Here is a 12,174-nt window from a genome sequence, read left to right as displayed (position 1 = left end):
TTATCCAAAAAAATACCCGGTTTCGTTTGTGGTTTTGCCAAAGTGTATGTATATATCATGTTTTTGACCAGCTCGCCACTAGCTCTCTCTCTCTCCCAGTTCCTCCCTGTTTTATTTATATTGTCCGTCCGTTCGTTTATTTTGGAGCAAGAAGAGTTCTGTTGGCTGGTTGGTTATCTTACTCAAAATGTGATTTGTATGTGTGCGAGTGTGTGTGCTTTTTTTTCCTCGATTATTATTGCATGAATTCTCACGCAATCCGACGACCGGCATTACTTGTGGTGTTATGTTATGATCACCATTAGCAAAAAGAAATTGACATTTTTCGCATTTACTTAAACAAAAATTATAAATAAAATGTTATTAATTTCTAGAGGAGCATTAAAGCAAACAAAATTTGTGACAAGTTACAAGCAGCTGGTGGTGCCAAAGACCACACAAAAAACAACAGTAGCAGCAGCATCGACATCGTCACACCAACTTTGTTTTACAAAGTCGTCGTCTAGCGAAAAAGAATTACGCCAAGAATTAAACGGAGGGAATTTCTCATTTGTACCGACGCGAAATAGTCACGTAAGTTTTTTTGTGAAGATTTTGAAAAAATTATTGGAATATCTTTTTACATACGTACCCACAGATCATAATGGGAGGACGTCAACGTGGTAATTCTGGTAATAGTGGTGGCTTCTTTGGCGGCGGTGGCGGTTATGGTGGTGGTGGCTATGGCGGCGGTGGTGGTTATGGTGGCGGTGGTTTTGGTAACAACGGAATGAATCCTTTCAACAACAGCAGTAAGTAAACTATATTTTTTAATATTGACACCTGTCATGTATCTCATGGAATAATATTACACACTTTTTTCCCAACATCTGTTATCTATGCCCCAAAAAAACACGATGGCAATAAGTGTTCTATCTATTAGATATTGTTGTTATTGTTTTGAGGCTTATATGCTAAATTACATTCTTACCAAGTTCTAATTTTATTTTATGATGATATTTCTATTAGGGCAAGCACAATATCGTATTATTAAAACAAATCCAAAGTACAGGGATCGGAGGGCTCCACATCGTGCATTGACATTGAAATTATTCGTAGGATGTTTTGTAATGAGAACCAATAGGTTAGGAGTATGTGCACCTGTCCCACTAAGACAGAATTTGTGTTCTTCACTAGGAAACGTATGATTCCTAGTTTCCGCTTGCCATCTTTGGGAGGAGTGACCCTACCCCTTTCTGAAGAAGCAAAATACCTTGGTACAATTCTTGACTGCAAATTAACGTGGAATAGGAATGTTGAGGAACGCTCTAAGAAAGGACTGATATCACTCTACTTTTGCAAGTACTCCATAGGAAAGACCTGGGGACTAAGATTAGAGATCATACACTGGCTGCATGTGACGGTCGTTCTCTCCATTCTTACATATGGTTGCCTTGTATGGTGGCAGGGGGTTAACAAAAGATACTGGTGCAGGAGATTACTGAATTGAATTCATACAACTCATGAAAACTTAACAAACTTTTCAAACAGAAATACTTGCAATCACGAAAGCGGCCGAGATGGTCAAAACACTTACTGCGGAAGCAGTGACTATAAATGTCGATAGTCAGGCGGCCTCAAGGCTTTGAAGACGTGCACTAAAAACTCAATAGCAGTAGTTAATTTTTGTTGACTTTCAGGACATAGCAACATAGAAGGGAACGAGATAGCCGACGAGCTTGCTCCAGGGGGCTCACAATCGTCCAATCTTCCGATTGAGATATATGAGCAACCACCCATTGTCTATTTCATATGCAAAATCCGTTTGATCTACGGCGAGGTAGTCGGTAACAGATGATGGAGAAAACCTGGTTGCAGAATCTCAAAAGCTAATTCTCTCGCCGAAGAGCTTCTTCGCTGTTGGCACACAATAAGAGATAGATCAAAATCATTGTGCGGATCATAACAGGTCACTGCAGGATTAGATCTCTCAGAGGATTACTGTCGTCTATGTGAGGACGAAGAAGAGCTAGAAACAATTTAACATATCCTCTTTAGATGTCCATCGCTGAGTGGCAGAAGGCAAACAGTTTGTAAGATATGAAATTGATAAGCTAGCTTTCTTCTCTAAAATAGACCCCAACCAGATTCTAGGCATTGTCAAAAATCTGGCATGGCTAAAATAACCATATCTAGGCTCTCCTTCTCCTACTATTTTCCCTCTCTTCCACTCTCTCTTATTTTCCCGTTTTTTTTTCAGGTATCCAAGATGATCACAATGGACAATAGTCTCCGAGTGGACGGTTGTTAATATTAACCGTACATCCTTAACCTAACCAAAATACCGAATCCCTTAAAAAGCCACGCCTATAGCTCTGGTATCCTTTGAAGAAATATTCCGTAAAATTCCTTGAAGAAATGTTTCTTAAAATTCCTTGAAGAAATACTTCGCCTATAGAAGTCCTAAAAAATATTCTTTGAAAATCAAAGTATATAACTGTGGTAGTCCTTGGAGAAAATTTCTTTAAAATTTCTTTACCAAAACTGTTGAATTCCTTGAAGAAATATTCTTTAAAAGTCCTTGCCTAAAACTGTGAATGTCCTTGGAGAAATATTCTTTAAAAGTCTTGCATAAAACAATGGTAGTGGAAGAAATATTCTTTAAAAATCCACGCCTAAACCTGTGGATATCCTTCAAGAAATATTCTTTAAAAATCCTTTTATAAAACTATTATAGTTTACGCCTAAAACTACGGTTGTCCTTGAGGAAATATTCTTTAAAAATCCTTGCATAAAACAATTGTAGTCCTTGAAGAAATATTCGATATTAAAACAACGCCTAAAACTGTGGTTGTCCTTGAGGAAATATTCTTAAAAAAATCCACGCCTAAAACTGTGGTAATCCTTGAAGAAATTTTCATTAAAAAATCCACGTCTAAAACTGTGGTAATCCGTGAAGAAATTTTCATTAAAAAATCCACACCTAAAACTGTGGTAATCCTTGAAGAAATTTTCATTAAAAATCTACGCCTAAAATTGTGGTAGTCCTTAAAAATCAACGGCTTATCTGTGGTAGTCCTTGAAGAAAATTTCTTTAAAAATCCACGCCTAAACTGTGTAATCCTTGAAGAAATATCCTTTAAGAACTCACGATTACAGCTGGAGTTGTCTCTAAAAAAATCATGTTCTTTTACCTTATTTAATTTTTCTTTTCTTTCTTTTCCTTTTAGTGCCACCTAACATGTCCAACAATGATCTCATGCAAATTATGAATGCAATGGCAAGTGGTTTTAATATGAATCCTCCTCCACCGCCACCAGTGCGTGTCGCTTGTGGTGATTTACGGCTCAATCATGTGGGCATGTATGTTGAGCTGACGGGACGTTTAATTAAAAAACGGGTTTCTCGCTTTATGGAATTGAGAGATCGTGGCAATGGCGCCTGTCAATTGGTCATTTTGGAAAATAGGGTATGCTCATGTACTCCAAAGAATATATATTACTTAAAAATTATTTAAATATTTTATATTTTAGAATCCACGTGTGGCCCGTCGTTTGGCTAACATGCCCGAAGATACTATCGTTTGTATTGCTGGTACAGTACAAAGACGTCCAAAGAATTCCTGTAATCATACAATGCCAACCGGTGATGTTGAGGTAGAAGTACAGGATATACTCAATATTGATTTCAATAATAAAAGGGCTGGTGATAAGAGATCATATAGCACCATGAGCCAAAATAGTACAGCTATTACCAGTACGGAATATAAAATTGCCAGTAAGTATGGGGATATGTTTTTTTTATTATTTTTATATTTAAAAAATTAATTTGTGTTTTGATTTTAATTTTAGAAAATGAAAACATTTTAAAATATTTTGAGAATCGTGATCTAACTTGCAATGATGTTAGACGCCGTGACATTGGCAAAGATATCACCTTGGTGGGTTGGATACCCAATGGTAAAACATCAAAATTTTTACAATTGAAAGATGGTTATGGCCAGACCCAAATTATTATTGAGGATGATAATGTAGGTTTAATCGCCATACTAAAAAGTAATGACATATTATAACTTAGCTTCTTGTAATTCGTAGATGCGTGATACCGTATGCAGTGCACCGGATGGCACTGTTGTCCAGGTGACAGGAAAAGTTTGTGCTAGACCCAAACAGAATATTAATTTGGTAAGTTGGAATTAAAATTAAATTTTATTTCATTCTAACTAAAAAAATTGTTTTACTTCTTTTTTTAGAAACACGAAACTGGTGAGGTTGAACTTGTTGTTGCAACGGTTAAGGTCCTTAATCCCGATGAACCTTATGATGGTCCCATCAAAGTCAAGGAGAAAGTTAAGAAAATGTCCATTGATGATGTTGTGGATGAAGAGGCCGCAGATGGTGAAAATAATGGTAATGATGCTCAGGGTGAGGGAGCCGCTGCTGCAGGGGGTTCTAAAAAATCCGCATCATCGAATGTTGTCTGTGTAGCGGATTTAAATAAATTTGCTAGCCGCACTCATACCTGCGGTGAATTGACCACCGATAATATTGGCGAAAAAGTAACCCTCTGTGGATGGCTGGAATTCCAACGTATGGATCGTTTCTTTATATTACGTGATGGTTATGGCTCAACACAGGTTTTACTAACCGATAAGGTGAAAGGTTTCGAAGATAAAAATCTTAGCCTTGAAACTGTACTAAAAGTTGTCGGTACTGTAATACCCCGGCCGACAGCTACCATTAATCCTAAAATGAAAACCGGACATGTTGAAGTTGAGGCCGAGACGGTAGAAGTATTGAATGCCGCCAAAAAGAATTTACCATTTGAAGTGCGTCGTTTTAATAGGGCTGGTGAGCGATTGCGTTTAACTCATCGTTATATAGATTTGAGGTAAGATATTTAGGGAGTTTCGTTGTGGTGTTATAATTATATATCTGCAAAGAAACCTCTCCTCCCATGATTCTTTTTCTGTAGAGGTATTTTAAGAATCCCCAGAGGAAATTAATCCACGCCAAAAACTTATCATTTTTGAAGAATTTTTTGTTAAAAAATCACTCATTAAACTTCACTCCTAAAACTGTGGTAATCCTTGAAGAGATTTTCATCAAAAACTTCACTCCTAAAACTGTGGTAATCCTTGAAGAAATATTCCTTAAAAATCCACGCCTATCCTTGAAGAAATATTCCTTAAAAATCCACGCCTATCCTTGAAGAAATATTCCTTAAAAATCCACGCCTAAAACTGTGCTAATCATTAAAAAAATCCACACGTAAAACTTTGGTAATCCTTGAATAAATTTTCATTAAAAAATCCACGCCTAAAACTGTGGTAATCCTTGAAGATATCCCTGAAATATTCCTTAAACAAATTCACGCCTAAAATTGTGGTAATCGTTGAACAAATTTTTCCTGACCTTCTCCTTTCAGATTTGCTGACATGCAACATAATTTACGTTTACGCTCCCAAGTAATTATGCGTATGCGTGAATATCTCATAAATTATTTGGGTTTTGTTGAGGTTGAAACACCAACACTGTTCCGTCGTACACCCGGTGGAGCACAAGAATTTGTTGTACCCACCCGTAAGGCGGGACACTTCTACTCTTTGGTTCAAAGTCCACAACAATTTAAACAAATGTTAATGGCCGGTGCTATTGATCGTTATTTCCAAGTTGCACGCTGTTATCGTGATGAAGCTACACGTCCCGATCGTCAACCCGAGTTCACACAACTTGATATCGAATTATCCTTTACCAAACGTGAAGATATTCTACAATTAATTGAAGAGGTTCTACGCTATTCATGGCCCAAGGAATTGGGTAAATTACATACACCATTCCGACGTATTACATATGAGGAGGCTGTTGAGCGATATGGTAGCGATAAGCCAGATACACGTTTCGGATTTACTGTGAGTCATCACTTTTTTTTCTTTATGTATTATTTTAATACGTTTTTTTATTTAATTTTTTGCAGCTCTCCAATGTCACCGACATCATTGAAAAGAATCCAACCTTTGGTGAAAAATTCAAAAATTTAGGAGCCTATGTTATTATTGCTCGTGGTGGTGATGCCTATTGGAATACAGGCGCACGTAAACATTATGAAAGTTTATCTAAGGAATTTTCCGGTACTCTATTTGTTCGCAAATTTGTGGTAAGTTGTTTCTACTTTTTCATGGGATTTAAGATGTGTTAATGTTTTGATTTTGTTTCGTTGCAGCAATATAAAGACATATTGGATCGCTTATCTAAACTTCTATCCAGCGAAGTGGCAACAGAATTAATTGAAAAATTCGACATTGAAGAAAATGATTTGCTTTTCATGGGCATTGGTGAAAAGGATGAAACTGTGAGTATTAATTATCCGTACAGAAACAAATTTTCTCCTTCTAAGGGTCTGCCATGGATGGAAGACTCTGTAAAGTTCTATGGATAGACGGATTTCCTTAGGGATATGGATAGGATAGGCGCGTCTTCCCGGTTGGCGGATGGGAAGGGGTTTCTACGATGTTTATTTATTTATTTCAATTTTAACATGTTCAGGGTGGAGCGGACCTAGATCAAACTAGGCCGGATCTTTTCTCTGCACTTCGTGGAATCCTTGGGAATCTTCGGATCCCCCGTGGATCGGGGTAGTGCCCTTAAAATAATCAACTAAGATGTTTAAAAAGAATAGGAGAAATAAAGTTACGTTGCAGGGTGTTAATAACCCAGTACCGGCGGCAATCGTTGGCGAGACCACTAACCACGTGTCGTTGAGATCAACCGATTGTGATCCGGCTGCTCTAGGTGTGCTACAAGCGCATCATGTTTACCCAAAAAAAGATGACGACCCGGCAATTAAAATGGAAAACGAACTAATCAAGCTAGTGAAGCAAATCAGGCTACGACTGGCAGGACTGTAGTTCGGGGAGGGGACGACCTACATGTGATTACCTAGAGAAACAATAAAATATTTTTTCAAGGTGTAGATTTTTTAAAAATATTTTTTCAAGGCCTAGATTTTTTAAAAATATTTTTTCAAGGCGTAGATTTTTAAAAAATATTTTTTTTTTTCATTTTCCAGCGCAAACTTATGGGTAAAATACGTTGTGACTATCAAACGTTCCTCGTTGATAATGGCAAGGCACGTAAAATTGCCGAAAATAAATTCGTTTGGGTCTTAGATTTCCCCATGTTCGAAAAGAATCCAGAAACGGGTGTACTAGAAAGTGTTCATCATCCGTTCACAGCACCCCATCCCGACGATATGGATACATTTGTTAATGCCAAACCTGATGAATTATACAATATACGTTCGCAGGCCTATGATCTAGTACTGAATGGCCAAGAAGTCGGTGGTGGTTCAATGCGTATACATGATCGTGATATGCAGCATTATGTGTTGGAAGAAATCCTTAAAATACCCCATGATCATTTGGCACATTTGTTGAGTGCCTTAGAGTCGGGATGTCCGCCGCATGGTGGCATTGCCCTGGGTCTAGATCGTCTAATATCGATAATGTGTAAGGCTACCTCTATACGTGATGTTATTGCTTTCCCAAAATCGTTGAATGGTAAAGACCCCTTGTCCAATGCACCAGTTCCAATTTCACCGGAAGAAAAAGCTCTCTATCATTTGTCAGTTCTTGAAAATGATACCGGCAATGAACACGAAGAAGAAGATACCGATCCCGATGCAACGCGACGTGTTCCAACACCTGTTATGGCAGAAGAGGAGACTGATGGTAGTAAAACAGAAACGGTAGATAAAGCCGAACCTATGGAGGCTGATGCAGACAATGAAAATAATGCAACAGAGGAGGTGGAAACCCCCAAACCAACAACAACCACAAAACGTGCAGTTAAAAAGAAGCAATAAATAAAAGAACTAGAAAATGATGCATTACAATCATCAAGTGTGGGAAGAAAGAATGACATAGAAATTTACCCATTATAAGAAGGAGTATAATGAATTCCATAATTTATTTCAATTCTTTTTTTTCAATTCGTTCATGTTACCCACTCTCACCCTCAATTGGAGCATTCTCTGATTTGCCGCTGTGCGTATTCTTGCAAACTCCCAAAAATTTACACAACTTTTTTTCTGTTATACCGTTTTTTATCAATTATTAAGTTCTTCTTCTTTCATATCTCATAATATTCTTATTATTGAAAATTTTCAATTATTTTAATTTTGCATTTAGTAAATGCAATCATTACAGTTATAAGATAATACTTGATAGTATACATAATATTATTATTATATTAAATAAAACAAACTTTTATTGATGAAAAGTATTTTCAAGGGTTCTCATTAGGCGTTGATTTTTAACAAATAATTTAAGGGCCATCAGAATGTTAGGATTTTTTAAAAATATTTTTTCAAGGCTTAGATTTTTTAAAAATATTTTTTTCAAGGCGTAGATTTTTTAAAAATGTTTTTTAAGGCGTAGGTTTTTTAAAAATATTTTTTACCAGGCGTAAATTTTTTAAACATGTTTTTTCAAGGCGCAGATTTTTTTTTAATTTTTTTTCAAGGCGTAGATTTTTTTAAAAAAATTTTTTTCAAGGCGTATTTTTTTTAAATAAAATTTTTTTGAGGCGTAGATTTTTTAAAAATATTTTTTCAAGGCGCAGATTTTAAAAAAAAATATTTTTTTAAGGCGTAGATTTTTTTAAAAAATATATTTTTTTAAGGCGCAGATTAAAAAAAAAATTTTTTTTTAAAAGATTTTTTTAAAAAAAAAATTTTTTAAAAAAATTTTTTCAAGGCCCAGATTTTTTAAAAATAAAAATTTTTTTTAAGGCGTAGATTTTTTTTTAAAAATATTTTTTAAGGCGTAGATTTTTTAAAAAAATATTTTTTTCAAGGCCCAGATTTTTAAAAAAAATATTTTTCAAGGCGTAGATTTTTTTAAAAAAAAATTTTTTTAAGGCGTAGATTTTTTAAAAAAAAAGGGGTAGATTTTTTTTTTAAAAAAATTTTTTCAAGGCGTAGATTTTTTTAAAAAATTTTTTATTTTTTTTTCAAGGCGTAGATTTTTTTAAAAATATTTTTTCAATGCGTAGATTGTTAAAAAAATGCAAGGTGTAGATTTTTTTTAAAAATATTTTTTCAAGGCGTAGACTTTTTAAAAGTATTTTTTCAAGGCGTAGATTTTTTAAAAACATTTTAAATCTTTTTCCAACCTGCAACCTGATACCTAAGCTTTCCATAGACAATAAGAATCCACTTTTAAATCCATTTTTTATAAGATTTTATTTACATTATTTTTTTGTTTATTAAAAAAATGCCTAATTTTTATTTGTATTATATCACGGCTGATGTGATAAAAACATATAACTTATTAGCTAAAGAAAAAAGGAGGACCATAATATTATAATAGTATGTAGTATTGTAGATAATTAGCATATACAAAATCTAACTCGACATGGCTATTGAGGCGGCAACAGCTTTTTTAGCTGCCTTTTTGGCCGCCTTCTTTTCAGCCTTATCCTGGGCCTCAATGACACGGCGTTTCTTTTTCAACAACCATTCCTCCTTTTCCTTAGCTTGCTTTTCACGTATCAGTTTGCGGAAAAGATTGCGATGACGTGGTTTGACCATACGAGCCTGCAAACGATGTTCGTCGACTTCGTTTTTACGCAGTTGGCGTTTGTTTTCCTTGTGTACTTTGCCGGATTGTACGGCCATTTTCTTTTTCTGTTTGAAAGGAAAGAAAAAAAAAAGAATAAATAAAAGTTGATTTTATAAAATGAAATCTATTTACCTCTTCAAGTCTGGCCTTTTCTTTTTCATCCAACTCTTCTTCCGAACCCTCCTCCTCATCTTCATCCTCTACTTCATCTTCATTGACATCATCGCCCATAAATTGATCGGCCTCGATTTTCTCTTCCTGATAGGCCAATTGCAATTGAGCATCCAAAATGTTTTGTGCCTCTTCACCACCTTCTTTCTCTTCATCCGAATCGGATACCTCCTCATCACTTTGTTCATGTGTCTCAATGAGCGATGGATCCAACAATGCCTTCTCCTCTGGTGGTACATAATCATCACGCTTGGGATCAACGAAGGGAGACAAATGTGGTGGCAACACCACACCCATAAAATATTTATTTGTTGGCAACAACTGTCTCCTGTTGACACAATCAAACACCCATTGTGGTTGTATGTAATCGCGTGAGATATATTGTTTGCTAAGGCTGGGACGATCAACAATTTGATGGGTAATAGTTTCATCGGTTTCATCGAAAGTGGCACCGGGGAAAATTGTCGAATCCCAAGAAACTTTAGCGCCAAACGAACGCAGAATAATGACCAGCGGCTCACGTGGCACCTCACGATTTATAAAAAATTTAAGACCCTTGAATAGGGTACGCAATCTGGCCAGCTCTTGGGCTTCTTGTTTCATCTTCAATACCTTTTTGGAATCACCATCTTGTTCCAACAACTCCATATCCATTTGTAGATCTTCCTCTTCTTCCACCACGGTATCGGTACGCATTAATTCAAAATTCAAGGCAGCAATACGATCCGATACAAAGCTATGTTCATCCTTCAAAGTTTCATCGCTGTCATTCAATACGGATGCTGGGAATTGTGGAGGATATACCATGTTAAGGCTGTGATACAAACGGAAGTTGACAAAACCCAACATAATGGTGTAGAACTCAACAAAGATGGACATCACTTTGAAATCAACTTCAGCCTTGGAGTGTGGCTTGAAGGGATAGTAGTGGGGTACAATCCATGTGACTTTTTGACCCTTAATTTCAGCTTGGAAATAATAGCCCTTAATGGAGATGAAAACTTTGCGCAAAGATTTCGAGGCAATGACATAGTGCAGGAATTCAATTGTCAATCGGCGACACAAAGCTGATTGTTCACGGGGTATCAAACGCAATGAGGGGAAGGTACTGAACAGGAACAGCAGTGTCAAACAATCATCCAAATCTTTGATGGCATCAATAAACGTGGGATAACGTTCTTTGACAATGTGATCAAGCTTCAATTCGGGATGTTGGGCCAGGCGTCTCTTCAAGTTGCGGAAATCCTTAATGGCACGATCTCGACCCGTTTTCTTAGCAAAGATCTACAAACACAAGAAAAAAATAAAATACACATTTTAACATAGTACACCACGTTTCTTACCTTATAGTCACGCAATGTCCAGACAATCGGTTCATGCAACAGAAAACGAATATCCTTGGCATGATATAAAATCTTAATTTCAGAAGAACCCTTTTGGGCTCGGCGCCTATGTTTCGGTTCCCTGGGATAGACACCCTTGATAATGCACAGACGACGGAAATCGTTCAGCGACAATTGCAGCTTACGCAGTGCCGCTCTGCGTGAAATATATTGTGTCGCCTCACCGGATTCATACTGTATGGAATTAGATAAACAAAAATTTTAGTATTTTGTTTTGAAATATACTTTGGCAAATAATTACCTTCTTGGGACGACGCATTTTATTAAATTTTATGGATTTTTAAAATAAACTTTTCCAAGAGAAACAAACGAAAACACGTGCGACGTAGGCTGTCGCTACTCCGTTTATTTTTTTCAATTTGACATATCATACATTGTTGTAACACATGGTAGCATACTATAAAGAGCAACGCTGCCAACAAGGCAACGTTATAAAGGGGGAGTTCACACAGTACAATATTGTCTAGATTTAAAACATGGCATAATAAATAGGTAGTCCATTTAGCGCTGCTGATGCCTCGATTAACTGTCAAAGTGCGTAAATTCTACTTGAATGCGATGTGCAATGTTGCCAAGCATATGGAATATTACAAAGACATATGACAGATTGTCGAGACAAAAACAAAGGATTTTGTTTTGATACATCACCTTATTATTGTATTATGATTCAAATGAAATATTTTATACCATGTTCTGACGAGCACTCGAACAACGTAGTTCGCTCTCAGAATTACCTACATGAATTAACCCGTTCATACAACACTATTCTTAATTCATGTCATCAGATTTTTCTTTTTCAAACTTGTTGTTTCTTCTTTTACACCGAAATCTCTACTTATTTGTGTATATTACATATGAATTTAAATATAACAAGTTATTATCTTTCTCCTGAATATAATAAGAACCCACAGCTATTTACTTTTCATTCATGTTTTCCTTTTTTTTTAAATGTTGTTGTTTTTAATACATTTTTATTCTCTCAACTCATATGTAACATAT

General features: G+C 36.0%; 2 protein-coding genes across 2 annotated transcripts in view; one reads left to right on the top strand and one right to left on the bottom strand.

The window, feature by feature from the left end:
* The window catches only part of LOC133325086 (aspartate--tRNA ligase, mitochondrial), a 99,593-nt gene extending 91,751 nt beyond the window's left edge, over window positions 1-7,842 (top strand). The window contains exons 2-12 of the mRNA XM_061533912.1: window positions 505-573; window positions 638-791; window positions 3,210-3,448; window positions 3,513-3,756; window positions 3,831-4,009; window positions 4,074-4,163; window positions 4,232-4,869; window positions 5,407-5,890; window positions 5,956-6,135; window positions 6,202-6,330; window positions 7,048-7,842. Of these exons, the coding sequence (XP_061389896.1) occupies window positions 644-791; window positions 3,210-3,448; window positions 3,513-3,756; window positions 3,831-4,009; window positions 4,074-4,163; window positions 4,232-4,869; window positions 5,407-5,890; window positions 5,956-6,135; window positions 6,202-6,330; window positions 7,048-7,842 (3,126 nt within the window). The 5' untranslated portion in view covers window positions 505-573; window positions 638-643. The remainder of the gene's footprint in view (window positions 1-504; window positions 574-637; window positions 792-3,209; window positions 3,449-3,512; window positions 3,757-3,830; window positions 4,010-4,073; window positions 4,164-4,231; window positions 4,870-5,406; window positions 5,891-5,955; window positions 6,136-6,201; window positions 6,331-7,047) is intronic.
* Window positions 7,843-9,384: 1,542 nt separating this feature from the next.
* On the bottom strand, window positions 9,385-11,451 carry LOC133325092 (pescadillo homolog). The gene is made up of 4 exons (XM_061533917.1): window positions 11,417-11,451; window positions 11,116-11,349; window positions 9,734-11,056; window positions 9,385-9,666 (listed from the first exon to the last, which is right to left on the bottom strand). The coding sequence occupies exons 1-4, from the start codon at window positions 11,432-11,434 to the stop codon at window positions 9,385-9,387; spliced, it is 1,857 nt and encodes a 618-aa protein (XP_061389901.1). The 5' UTR covers window positions 11,435-11,451.
* Window positions 11,452-12,174: the final 723 nt, after the last annotated feature.

This window comes from Musca vetustissima, unplaced genomic scaffold (genome assembly GCF_032173495.1).
Source record: "Musca vetustissima isolate MV318-11 ecotype Yass unplaced genomic scaffold, APGP_CSIRO_Mvet_v1 utg22848, whole genome shotgun sequence".
Classification (NCBI taxonomy): Eukaryota; Metazoa; Arthropoda; class Insecta; order Diptera; family Muscidae; genus Musca; species Musca vetustissima.
This window is presented reverse-complemented; position numbering and strand designations above follow the sequence as displayed.

Coding starts and splice junctions, on each gene's coding strand:
- LOC133325092 (XM_061533917.1), bottom strand. Junction 11,057..11,115: donor GGACATTGCGTGACTATAAG/GTAAGAAACGTG, acceptor TTGTGTTTGTAG/ATCTTTGCTAAGAAAACGGG. Junction 9,667..9,733: donor AAAAGGCCAGACTTGAAGAG/GTAAATAGATTT, acceptor CCTTTCAAACAG/AAAAAGAAAATGGCCGTACA.